The 13,500-nt window shown below is 39.8% G+C and overlaps 1 protein-coding gene across 5 annotated transcripts in view; it reads left to right on the top strand.

The window, feature by feature from the left end:
* Nucleotides 1-13,500, top strand: part of MAN2B2 (mannosidase alpha class 2B member 2) — a 31,188-nt gene that overhangs the window by 4,064 nt on the left and 13,624 nt on the right. For 3 of the 5 annotated variants that reach the window (XM_064449096.1, XM_064449094.1, XM_064449093.1), the window contains exons 3-8: nt 1,661-1,726; nt 3,142-3,247; nt 5,577-5,749; nt 7,509-7,624; nt 8,547-8,724; nt 11,851-12,049. In XM_064449096.1, the coding sequence (XP_064305166.1) occupies nt 1,661-1,726; nt 3,142-3,247; nt 5,577-5,749; nt 7,509-7,624; nt 8,547-8,724; nt 11,851-12,049 (838 nt within the window). The remainder of the gene's footprint in view (nt 1-1,660; nt 1,727-3,141; nt 3,248-5,576; nt 5,750-7,508; nt 7,625-8,546; nt 8,725-11,850; nt 12,050-13,500) is intronic. The other 2 variants (XM_064449097.1, XM_064449095.1) reach the window with 1 other exon arrangement.

Below are 13,500 nucleotides of genomic sequence, written 5' to 3'. Positions count from 1 at the left end.
AACATCTGTTAAACATCTGAAGCTTATAAACTGCTGCATAATGCTGCTCGCAAGAAGGAACTTTTTTTTCTTTCCAGTTAAGTGCTGCTCAAAAGCCTGCCATTTGTACACAAGGAAAATGCAGCAAGATTGTAGATTCGACTACTATAGATTCGACAACAATAAGTGTTTCTTGAGTTTGTTTATTTATAAGCTGTGATCCCTTTCAGCCTTTAGAGCTTTAATATGAGGATTGTTTTTTTCGTAGTAAAGACATTGTGAGGTTTTGTCATTTCTTCTTTCCTCTGGCGTGAAACAGACATGCTGAAATCAAAGGCTGGGCTGGTAGCCTAGTAGCTGGTCACATGTTGCATTGCAGTGCAAGATGTTTAAGTTTTGGACCCTAAAACCAGAGGGTATACAGGTGGAGCTTCCCAGAACTCCATGGTCGGTTTTGTTACCAGGGTCCAGGCAACAGCAGCATATTCCTTATAGTACTTTACATTTCAGGTTTTTTTTAAAGCATCATGCAAAAAAGACACCTCTTCTCTGTTTTTTTTAACCTAGCCCTTCCCTAAATTCTGAATTTTCTGTAATATTTAGTATTTAAATAATAGTTTACCACCTGTGTGCAGCTGACCTTTGTGTGAGGGGTTTTGCTGTGTATAGGCAGTTCACTGTTTTCGTGTGGGCACTTTGCCCATACTTGCCTGTTGCAGGACAATTTTCTTGTCTGTTTTTAATTAGAAACCTGTACTGTAAGTCTGGGGTGGGGCAAGTAAAGAAAATAGTGCAGGAGCTACTTTGTGCAGGGACAAAAGAGTACTCTAACTTTCTAAGATAAGTTGCTCTTATTTCAAGTATGTTACGCTGCTGTAACCCAAATACAAAGTAAGGGCCTGTGTTTCTAGTATTTATTCTTGCTATTCTGTGGAATTCAGAAGAGTAAATGTATATTACATTTGACCTCAGCAGTGCAAAACTAGTACATATAATTTGGCCTTTAATTTCCTAGCCTAATTACTGATAGTTGTTGCTTTTATGCATTTTTAGTCACTTCTCTAGTTACTTTATAGTTGCTTCTCTGAAAATTAAAATTATTAAAAACAGATTCCTCTTAAACCTCTATGTCAAACATTTAATCTCTAATAATATTTAAGAACTACCATGCTTGCTGATAAATGGCATGTTTTTAACATAGCAAGTTGCAAATATTGGGCCTTGAAATTAGGTCACTCAGGTTACTGTCCTGCTTTTTTCCACTTGATCTCCAGCATTAATGATTTTCTGTAGTACAGGCTCTCTGGTTTTCATCTGGCCAGATATGAACCTATTAGTCCTCAGTGCATATTATTTCCACAATTTTTTCTTGTGTGAACCATTCCTATCGCTGATGTCTGAGTGTTTTACGTAGGGGGGAGAAAAGGTATGCAACCGCTTCTGTCTGGTTTGTAGGGGCGAGATGATGTAAGGATAGTAGTAGTTGTCTCAAGAACCTCAGATATGATCTACTGTAGCAGCCTGCTGCTTGTAGTACTGCTGTGTCTGTTTTCTCAGTTCCTTCTCCCTTTTGCCCAGTTCATGACAAGCACTTCTGCTGACCTTAGAGATACTGTTTTCTTTTTTTTTCCTAGGACTGGATATTATTTAAATACTTGAATTATTTTTCTTGTGTTTTCAGCCTCTCAGTGGTTCTACAAAACTTACATTAAGAAAAAGTTTCCACAGCCCAAAGTTTGGATCAGAGGTATTTTTTTTTGGACATCCATCCAAATGGGGAATAATAGCCACAGATGCTTTTCATGTAGGTCAGGACCAGTTCTGTGCTGACACCAGATATCAGTTATCTGGTCTGCCAGCATGCTAATCAGTCACCACAGTCGGCTGGAACTAATTTATGAATGCTGAGCCCTGAAGCGTTTTCACAACATTGTGAAAGAGAGAAATGATTATAATCAAAATTGACAATCTGGCATCCTATCTGAGCAGACACAGGGGCATCCACGGAAGGTTCCTGGGGAAATAAACATAATAGCTCTGGAACTGGCATCCTACTTGACAGATTTAAAAAAAGGAGATTAAAATACATATTTATACAAATTTTCTTTGTTGGAAGTTTGAGGTATCTTTGAAGTTCTAGTTAGTGAAGGAACTATAATAAAAACAGAAGACTCCCTAATGCTTCTAGAAAGGGACACAGACTGTTACTGCCTCCCTCCAAACGCAGCCCACTTCATCCAGCACATTTGCTGAAAATTTTACTTGTCAGCATACTTTTGTTTCTAGTGGCTGAAATTAAAAAACAAAAAAAAGAAAAGAAAAAGAAAAACTGTGAATGGTTGAACAGGTCATAGTATATTGACATTTTTAAAACTAGGAAAAAGACACCAGAAATGAAGGTTAGCAGTGGGTTTATCAGGCAGGCAAACCTGCTACATGTGGAATAACTATTTCTTAATAAAGCATTCTGTCTTTCACAAGTTGAGCAACCTGTCCATCCTCTGAAGGCAAGGTAGATACAGAGTAGCAGGGAGGTGTTTGTGGCTGTGGTGTGATGGCATGCTCTGTTTTTCCCCTGGATCCCACAGATCTCAGTCTCCAAACTGTTAACAGGTAGTAGACTAAAGGAAACCCTGGAAGCCTGGCCGTTGCTGCTTGTGTGGGGTTGCATATTGCTCTCTAACCCAGCTGCCCCGTGCCTTTCCTAAACCAAGGCAGATGCAGCAGGAGGGAGACTTTGTGGGAAGGTGTAGTATCTTCTGTTCTAATCCTCCAGCTCTAGTTGCCTTGAGGCAGGGTCCTAGGCTGCTGCCAGTGCAGCGCATGGGGGCAGTTTGGTGTTTAGATAGTAGGGTAACAGCCCTACCGAGAAACACCAGAAGGTCAGGGTCTACCTGGCAGTTCATCCTTCATCCTTGCTACCTAGTTTCAGTGTAAGCTCGGTAAATCAATACACTGTGCTGTGCATTAGTATGCTTTTTTCTCCCTTTCTCCTTTTGATAGCACTCAGTACAGACAGCCTTTTATTTTACTTTTGTCCTGGATGCCTTCGTGACAAATGTTTTGTCTAGGTAATGGGCTGTGATCTGAAATGAATTTGCAGCCTTTTTGGATAAGACTGAAATGATGTTTATGTTCTGTGTCTTAATTTCAATATCATAGGTCCATCAGTTGCTTCAGGAGGGACGATTGGAATTTGTCATTGGAGGGCAAGTGATGCATGATGAAGCTGTGACACTAATTGATGATCAAATTTTACAGTTGACGGGTATGCATATTTGCATTTAACTTTTATTTTTCATTGTTATGACCTTGGGGTTTTGTTTGTTTTTCATTTCTCCACCCCAATATTACTATTACTTTCTTACTTTTTAGGAACCAATTAAAGTGTCTCTTATTTTTAGCTTTCTGGTGGGTTATCTGTATAAAAACCGTTACTTTAAAAAACCCAAATGCAACAGTTCTGTAGTAAGCAGGAGGGTTCCTGAAAGTATAAGCTCCTGGGAAGATAGTTATGGTGAAACTGAGGGCATGAAATGCTTTGGAAGAAAATACCTGGTAGCAATTCAGAGTGTGGGGAGGTTGTATCGTTTAGGCAAAGTCTTCTGCAGAACAACAGCCAAAGAATGTCACTGAGTTCATCTGAACTTAGTTGCAAGACCTGCTTAATGAAGAAACCCCCATTTGTAATCATCATCAGCCTCTGTTAGAAATAGTGCATCTCTTGGAAATACGCACCTATTTCCCATTTTAATCTTAGAGTTTCTGCTTCTAGCCATTTGTATGTAACATCTCTCCATCTGATGGTTTAAAGAGTCTTTTAGTATTTAGGTTTATCTCCCTCTGGTAAATTAAAAAAGAAACAGGATAAATCATGCCACCACTGTGCTGTAGATGCCTATAGTGTGCCGTGAGGGAGTAGCATGCTTTTTTGGGGCAGGAGAGGATGTATTAGCACCAGCTGTCTGTCGTGGCTGATAGAAACCCTGCCCATTTCAGGGCTATGCTCTAGGCAGCTTTTTACATGGGAGAGTAAAGGGTCAGAAAACACTTCTATCATTTGCCAGATCTGACTGCGCAGCTCCACTGGCCTTGTTCCTTTCTTGCCAGTGTTTATCAAGAGCACAGGGATAGCAGCTGTGTTTGCATCTCAGTGAGTCACCGCATCACAATGGTCAAGAGGAGGAGAAGGGATGAACATTTTTTTTTTTTTTTTCCTCATCTGACTCCTGTGTTTAAAGGTTGTTATATGGGCTTTGTACATTGAACCCAGGACTTCTCCAAAGAAAATACTGATATTGACTGAAGAGTCCTTTTGTTAAATGCAAAACCAGCTTTTTTCATCCATTCGAGTTAGCTGCAAAAAACATTATTTCTAATTTAATATTTCATTCTGTGTATAAACATTATTTTTTTTAAAAAAGAAAATTCAAGTTTAGTAATTAATTCAGCAGGAACAAAAGTATTAAAGTATTTTAAAACTCCATTTAGTTTTTCTGAAAGCATGCCTGCTCAGTTTGAGTACATACAAACAAAAAAGATGCATCCTTGCATTGTGTGTGGAGTTCCTCTTTAGAAGACAAAGCCAGTGCAGATATTTGGGGTCTACATTTTGTGTCTTCTCCTGTCTGTCCAGCCAGCTGTATTTCAGAAGAGCCTAGCAAACTCTGTCTAAAATGTGTTTCGTTGTTTGTGAAGATTTTCACTAGAGAAGACATTAACCATGGGAAGGGTGAAGTGAAAAGAGAATGCCTTGCAGCCTCAGTTATTCAAACATGAAATTAAAATTCAGAGTGAGTTAGTCCAAAATGGGGAAGATGTGGTTCTGTTTTCAAATAGTTCTGAGCACAATTCTAGAACTATGAAATTAAGAGCTGCATTTTGTTTTGTTTTGTTTTTTAAATGAATGATAGGATCCTAGTGCAATATACTGGAGTTCTGAATAAAATCTACTGCTTAGCTGGTTGTTTTACTTTCATTTAAATAGTTTGTCTGAGTTTATTCTATTGTATGGTCTTTCTGATTTGAGGGTTTCTTTTTTTTTAACTAATTTCAATACAAAATTAATAGCATTGGTTGTAAATAACATCTTGTATCGAGATCGCTATTAACATTTTGCTTTTTTGTTGGTTTTTTTTTTTTACTATTGAGGATCATATTCATATTAGTTTTGTTTACTGGGTGGCTTTCCTGTCCCTCTGTCATTGATAGGAGACTGAAATTTGCAGAGAATGGGTCGTATGATTTGAGCAAACACAAACTAAAATCCAGCTTGTTTTCACACAGACTCCAACCTGGCTGTTATCCTTAACCTAATGTGTGTCTAAGTACTTTTTCCCAGGTCTGTCTCTAATCATCATTCCTTTTTGTTATTCATCTCTTATGATGTTAACAAGTTATACTTCGCATAGCAAAATAAATATTATTGGTGTGAAACTTTCTGCTGTGAATCATTAAATTCCTGAAACTTCAGATGCTTTGGAAAACAGCAACAAAGAGCTATCCTTTAAGTGCGTATCTGTAATACTATATGCCTATTAAATTTATAAAATTAACTGGTAAAAGTGTTCCTAATGTAAACAAATTTTGCTTTGCAGAAGGCCATGGATTTTTGTATGAAACTTTTGGGATCAGGCCTCAGTTTTCTTGGCATGTTGATCCTTTTGGAGCTTCATCTACAACACCAACTCTTTTTGCTCTGGCTGGTTTTAATGCTCATCTTGTTTCTCGGATTGACTATGATCTGAAAGCTGACATGCAGAAAAACAAGGTAAAAATACCCTTAGGAATGGAACCCATTGCCAGCCTCTACTTAGAGTAATCTAAACCATGGCATTAAGATAAGCATCTCTCTGATCTATGCAAGAAAATGTAGGTGTTTCTTCTCCAAAAGAGACGTGCTGATTGCATATGGTACTAGTGAAATATATTGAATGTATGCAATATGGTCAGTAATGTCTTCATGACTTCTGGTCAAGGATAAAATATAGTCTAGCCTTAAGAAGATACAAAATGCAGGCAGTTGGGCAAGGCATATGTGGACACAGAATTAGGAGTGTTGAAACTAAAGGCATCTAGAATGGGTTTCAGCTTCCCTTGAGAAAATCTTAGATAGGTTGGGTTTTTATAGACTGTTTTAAAGTGTAGTGTGTATGTTTGTGCACAGTAATTGTCATGCTTGGAACATTTATTTGTGCCTGTAAAAGTGATAATACTAGGTCAGTAAGGGTGGCAGCTAATATTTTTCTTTCTTTGCTGAATTCAGTTTTTGTTTCATGTTCTGCCTTCTCGCACTGTGTCCCATACACAGTAAGTATTTTTCTTTTCATATCACAATCTTGGTCCCTGATCTGGCATCAGTTTTACACACTAAAATAAGTGAAAATAAGGGGCTTTCACTAGTATGAGCTGGGCACTAGGCAGTTTTTATGAACCTTGGGTGAAAGTCAAGCATCTCTGAAGAACGCAACAGAATTCCTGTTGGATTCGGTGAAGCCAGGACCTACCACCTTATGTCTGCAGTGAGCTGGTGATACCTCCTTTCTGCTAAAATCTTTTATGAGGGTTTGAGAAATTTTTCTCGTGTAATTTTTTTTCTGGCACATGGTAGTCTGGAGGCTTCCAAAATTGTAAATCTGTTTCAGTTGATTTAAACATAGATTCCCACTGAATAGAGTGCAATCCAGAGTACATCTGGATTTTTCCATGCTTAGAGGTGTTCAGCTTCCACTGAAACAAGTGAGGTATAATGCCTGGGATAAGCTAGGCTTAGATCTGGATTTTAGCAGTACGCTGGCAGTGTGCTGCCTCCCCTCCTTCTCCATCAGTTCAAACACAAAGAGGCAACACTATAGCCTTATATATATAGTGTGTAACCTTGCTTGGGGTACCCTTGTCTGTCTTAATCATAGAATCATAAAGATTGAAAAAGACCTCTAGGATCATCAAGTCCGTCAGCCCAACACCACCATGCCTCCTAAAGCGTGCCCTCAGGTGCCACGTCTACATGTTTTTTTGAACACCTCCAGGGATGGTGACTCCACCACCTCTCTGGGCAGTCTCTTCCAATGTCTGACCACTCTTTCAGTGAAGAAACTTTTCCTAATATCCAATCTAAGCCTCCCTTGGCACAGCTTGAGGTCATTTCCTCTCATTCTATCGCTAGTGACCTGGGAGAAGAGACCAACACCCACCTCGCTACAACTTCCTTTCAGGTAGTTGTAGAGAGCGATAAGGTCTCCCCTCAGCCTCCTCCAGGCTAAGCAACCTCAGTTCCCTCAAACTTTCCTCATAAGACTCATCAGACCTGCTGTCCAGACCCTTTACCAGCTTTGTTGCCCTTCTCTGGAGACGCTCCAGCAGCTTAATGTCGTTAAGTACTTAATGTACCAATGTACTTAAGTAAAAGCACTTAAAGTGTTACAAGTGGTGGAAAGGAAAATGGGCACACCAAAGTCTGAAGTTGTTAATGATGGTATTTCTGTGCTTGTCATCAAGGGTAATGGTTTCTTGCCGTTTTTGTTTTCCAGAAGCTTCAGTTTGTATGGCAGGGCTCTCCTTCCTTATCTGAAAGACAGGAGATCTTCACCCATGTTATGGATCAGTACAGCTACTGTACCCCATCACAACTACCTTTTTCAAACAGGTCTGAAGATTTCCCAAACAGGCAGAAGTATTGATCACTTCTGAGAGTTTATATTGTTGGAGTTCAAGCATTTTCTCTGACTGTTTTCTTTCAACATATTCTGCTGCTTTCTCCTGACCTGCAGTAGGTCAAGGAGATGTCTAGACTCTGTAGATCTGAGTCAAAGAGTGACTCTTACTATGGACAGGCATTAGAAATACTTAAAATACTGACAGACTTTAAAAATAACATTTTCTAGCACCGTGAGGCTTGGAACACAGGTACAACTTTCATGTACATATATATCATGTCAGTCTTTACCAAAAAAAATATAGACTAAAAATGTGAAACAAATCAATTGCTATAAACAGAAAATGCCTGAATCAGGACTGATTTTTTGCTACTCTGCCTGGAAAGTTAGGATTTAAAAACTCCAGGAAGCTCAGTATGGACTTGGCTATTGCTAATTGATTTTCTGTGGGAGATTTTCTGAATTATATTGGGCTGAGATTGTGTATATTATCTGTGTTAAACTAAAGCAACAAAAATTTTCCTTTTACTTTGTGAAAAGATCCAAGAGCTTTTGAAAACTTTGTTTTACTCAGTGGCTTATCTAGTAAAACACTCTCTGTAAATTAATTCTACTTGGGGGAACATACTCATTGTTACAAAGTTTGCTCTTTTGTCTTATGAATTTCGTTCTGTGCCAGCAAGCAGCAGGGACTTGGAAAGTTACACAGTGCGAAAACAAAACTGGACAACTTTCCCCCTACCTCCACTCCCAGATAAATTCTAAAAACTAAACACTAACAATGAATATAAACTGAATTTTTTTTTGTTTCTTATTTCCTGTGTGTCTGTGTTTTATCCCAGCACCTTTTGATGTGTTCTCCCCAGTTGAATAAATCCTGTTTATAGCCTATTGCTTTCTCCTTCTACTTAGATCAGGGTTTTATTGGAATGGAATTGCAGTTTTCCCAGATCCGCCAAAAGATGGTGTTTATCCAAACATGAGTCTCCCTGTTACAGACACCAACATCCATCTGTATGCACAAACCATGGTGGCAAACATTAAGGAGAGAGCAGCCTGGTTCCGAACAAGCGACGTTTTATGGCCATGGGTAAGTGCGTGATCAGCATTTGTTTTAGAAGTGGCAAGTATAACTACAGTATGAACAGTAGGTAATGGTACTTTGCTACACTATGTAGTGCAAAAATGCAGGTACAAACCACATGTTTGTAAAGTGTTTTTCTAATAAGCGGGGCCAAAATGTCTAATTAGTGGGGATTTTTAAAGATTAGAACTTCCTTGTAGTCTGCCAGCTGTCTACGAACTCTTCCACAGTACTTAATATAGAAAGAAATGCAACAAAACTGTAAAAATGCGAAGGTAATCTCATGCAAAACTGTATATTGCGATCTTGCTTCCTTTTTTCTCTCCTTGTTTTGTCTATTTAAGTGTTCTTTTTCCATAACTGCTTAGCACAGCATAACTCTGTGGTAAGAAAAACTATAGCATTACAAGAAAAATTATTATGCATTAGGTAAACAACATCTTTTCTAATCGATGTGTAATCATTTTCTTACACAGTCTTTGTATTTTAGTTAGAAACATAAGCATATCTCCCCTTGGTCATTCAAACACTTTTTTTCAGCAATATGCTGTGTTAATTCCCTCCTACATGTACACATAGCACTCATGCTCTCACTCTTGTTAAGTCCTTAGAAAAGAATAACTTTGCCTAAACAGTCTGTTTTTGAATTTTGATAGATGCTGTAGGTCTCATAATTACGATGTTAAAGAATGATGTGTGTTCTAAGGTGGCTATTTCACCGCAATATCTGTTGTTGCAAAGAGAACAAACATTTTTTTTCTCACTGATGCAGCTTTGAGTCACTGATTTGTTTTTCTCCAGTGTTTGTGACACTGTTGATTACATTGAATTTGGTTTGTTTTGTTTTTGTGTTTTTTTTTTTTTCAGAGGGTGGAGGGAGAAGTGGGATATAATACTCTGTAGAGGTACTATGGGGAAATTTATGCCGAAATGGGGAGGAGGGAGTTTGAATAGTACAAATAAATTCCACATTGAATCATAAAATCATTAAGGTTGGAAAAGATCCTTAAGATCATCGAGTCCAACCGCTAACCTATCACTGCCAAGTCCACCACTAAACCATATCCTCAAGCACCACGTCTACCCTTCTTTTAAAAACCTCCAGGGATGGAGACTCAACCACCTCCCTGGGCAGCCTGTTCCAATGTCTGACAACCCTTTCGGTGAAGAAGTTTTTCCTAATATCCAACCTAAACTTCCCCTGGTGCAGCCTGAGGCTGTTTCCTCTCATCCTATCACTTGTTACTAGGGAGAAGAGACCAACCCCCCACCTCGCTACAACCTCCTTTGAGGTAGTTGTAGAGAGCGATAAGGTCTCCCCTCAGCCTCCTCTTCTCCAGATTAAACAACCCCAGCTCCCTCAGCTGCTCCTCATAAGACTTGTTCTCTCCAGACCCTTCACCAGCTTCGTTGCCCTTCTCTGGACACGCTCCAGCACCTCAATGTCCTTCTTGTGCTGAGGGTCCCAAAACTGCACACAGTACTCGAGGTGCGGCCTCACCAGTGCCAAGTACAGGGGCACGATCACCTCCCTGCTCCTGCTGGCCACACTATTCCCGATACAAGCCAGGATGCCATTGGCCTTCTTGGCCGCCTGGGCACACTGCTGGCTCATGTTCCACCGGCTGTCAACCAATGCCCCCAGGTCCTTTTCCTCCAGGCAGCTCTCCAGCCACTCTTCCCCCAGCCTGTAGCGTTGCATGGGGTTGTTGTGACCGAAGGGCAGGACCCAGCACTTAGCCTTGTTGAATCTCGTACCGTTGGCTCCTGCCCAACAATCCAGCCTGTCCAGGTCCCTCTGTAGGGCCTTCCTGCCCTCCAGCAGATCGACATTTCCACCCAGCTTGGTGTTACCTGCAAACTTACTGAGGGGGCACTCAATCCCCTCATCCAGATCATCAGTGAAGATATTGAGCAGGACCACTTTTCCACTTTTCTGAGCAGTGATTTACCCTGTTAGGTCTGAGGGACAAGCATGTGCCCCAGGATTCATAAAGGATGTGGCAGTGACCGTGACGCACCTAAAAATGTGGAAGGGATGGAGGTGGCACTGATATCTGGGAAAGAGTAGGGAGAGGCCTTTGAGTTCAGTTGAAGTCATCAGGTTCAACTCATTCATGAGTTCAGTAAGTTCAGCTCATCAGGTAAAGGTTGGAGAGGAAGATGGGATTGCAAAGAAAATAAAGTCTCCTTGGCCATTTCTTCAAGCAGCTGCTAAGCTTTGGCAAAATCGGTGAGGGCATTTTTATTTTGAAAAAGAGATCAGGATTGACTTGGGCAGTGTTTTCTATCTCAGGCACAGACATAAGGATGCATTAAGCTGGCGTCAGTGTTGGAAGGCTTCTATTAGGCCTTTTTACATGGAGAAGGTTTCCTAGCATGTTATTGTGCTTCAGATCGATGCCTATACTGTAATACTGATACTGTAAGAATACACGTGGTGCAATGGCTGACTGACTCTCATTTTCCTTTTCAACTTTGTAGTTGAACAAAGGTATGCTTACTTTAATGCCTTTTTAAAATGTTTGTACGTGCAGATAGTCTGTATTGAGACACCTCCAACAGAAGGCAGAAGTTGTGCAAGCATGCACAAAAATAAAAAAGAGGCTTTTACAGACAGTGTATTGCCTCTCTTAACTATTTGGATGAGCATCAGAAGTACTATACCGTCATGATGGGGGATCAGCAACACATTGTGTGACATTTGTACTACAGGGATCTCTGCCCAGATTGTTTTGTTTCACATCATGTCTTCAGCAATTCCTAAAGCTGTAGGCATTCTTAAGAGCTGAAAATAAGTACTTACTTATTTTCTGCTAAGTGGGAGAAAAGAAACAAAGGTCGTCTTTCCAGGCATGTATGCATGCATTTTCCAGTTGCTACCATGAAATTTCATGCTCTTGCACAATATGGTGTGTCAACACTCTTCTCCCTATCTGTAATGCTAGTTGCTTATCAGATGATCTGTGCGAATAACCCTACGCATTCTTGACATTTTTGTAACAAATAACTTTTACATGGGCAGTCACAAGAAAATAGCACTTTAACATAGACCAGTGTTATAAAAAGGTCCTTCTAAATTACATGACCTAAAGTCATTTGGCTTTACATACAGTCTTTTCTGTATTTCAGGGCTGTGACAAACAGTTCTTTAATGCGTCTGTTCAGTTCTCCAACATGGACCTGTTGTTGGATTATATTAACAAGCATTCTGATGAGTTTGGAGTGGCTGTCCAGTATGCCACTGTTGGTGATTACTTCCAAGCAGTTTATAGCAGAAATCTTACATGGGAAATTCGGGACTCTCAAGACTTTCTTCCATATTCAACAGGTAATTAAGTTCCCAACTGCATAATGTCTGCCTCAAATGTACATATTTAAAATTTTAATAAAGGGAAATTGAGAAAATGAAAAATAGAGAGGAAAAACACCATCTCCTTATAACATTTATTGACACCACAAACAGGCCAGTTGATCCCAACTTAGTGGTATAAGAAAGGTGGTAGGGCAGTGGTTGGAATATTTCTTTTGGACCGTCCTAACCTGAGGTTTTCGTTTTGCTAATAGAGAGTGCAAAGGAAAACTAAGCACAAGGTATATTCGAGAGTGTGTGATGTCATCCAGATTTTTTCAATTACGTGAAGAATTGTGTAGATACCACATTAATCAGGTTCTTTTGCAGTGAAAAGAGTGAGCAATGAGATAAACCTGTAGGCCTAGGTCACCTGGCTGAAATTCCCTAAGATATTTCAGTAGATGGATGAAGGAAAAAAAAGCCTGCGAAGCATGTAACACACTGCAAGCTGGTTAGCAGACAGCAGTGATAGCAAAGGTGCTTCGCAGAGGTGTACCAGCACAAATAATCCAAGTCATCTCTTGTGACATTGGAGGGGTCCTGTATGAACTCTCTAAAGCTAAGATCCTAGGATTTGTTCCACTTCAAATGTAGACTTTGACTATTCATTTCATGTTTGGACATTTAACGTAGAATTCATCCTTTTCTCTGCCTCCCACATGTTAGCACACACAAATAACCTGTAGTCTCCTAGGTATTCTGCAGTATTAGATGTGCATGTTATGCCTCTCCTACCCCTTCCCCAAAAATGATCTGTAGTAAGGACACAGTGCTCCAGGATCCAAGGAACTGAAAGGAAACTGATAAACTGAAAAATACCTAGAAATGGATGCATGGCCAAATAGAGCCATGTCCCATTGTTACTGTTTAAAAGAACTAGATTATGCATAGATTAGAGCAGACACGGGAAACGTGATGTGGAGTAATCTATGAATGTCTGAAGAGAAGTGAGGCAGGTGACCACAGGACCAAGGCAATCTGACAGCTCTTAGGGTACTTTGTTAGTGCAGTGGAATACGAGTGGTCAAAGTGAAACCATTGGTGCTGAGGATTTGATGTCTACACTCTATGTAATTCTAGGAAAATTGGATATAATCTGGTCATATGGACTGAATGCCCATTAATGTTTGTTACATACCATCAGGAATCCAGTTTGTGAGCTCCAAAACCAGTCTTTACATAAAGCGAAGCATGCTAGGTAAGGACAACTGGTGAATGTACTTCAAAAGCATGTTCCTGGTCCAAACAAAACACTTAATATAGTTGAATCCCTAAAATCTCTTGTAGCTCTAGGAGAAAGTATTGTCTTTTTTCATTAAAGAAAACAGTTCTAATTTCTGGGGGAAAGAAAATTTTGTTATAACTGAAGTCTCAAAAAGTGAAAACTCTACCTGTATTTCTGAAATTTTGTAGTGTGATGTGACACA

This window comes from Phalacrocorax carbo, chromosome 4 (genome assembly GCF_963921805.1).
Source record: "Phalacrocorax carbo chromosome 4, bPhaCar2.1, whole genome shotgun sequence".
NCBI lineage: Eukaryota > Metazoa > Chordata > Aves > Suliformes > Phalacrocoracidae > Phalacrocorax > Phalacrocorax carbo.
The sequence above is the reverse complement of the archived record's forward strand: the minus strand, read 5'-3'. Positions and strand labels throughout refer to the sequence as shown.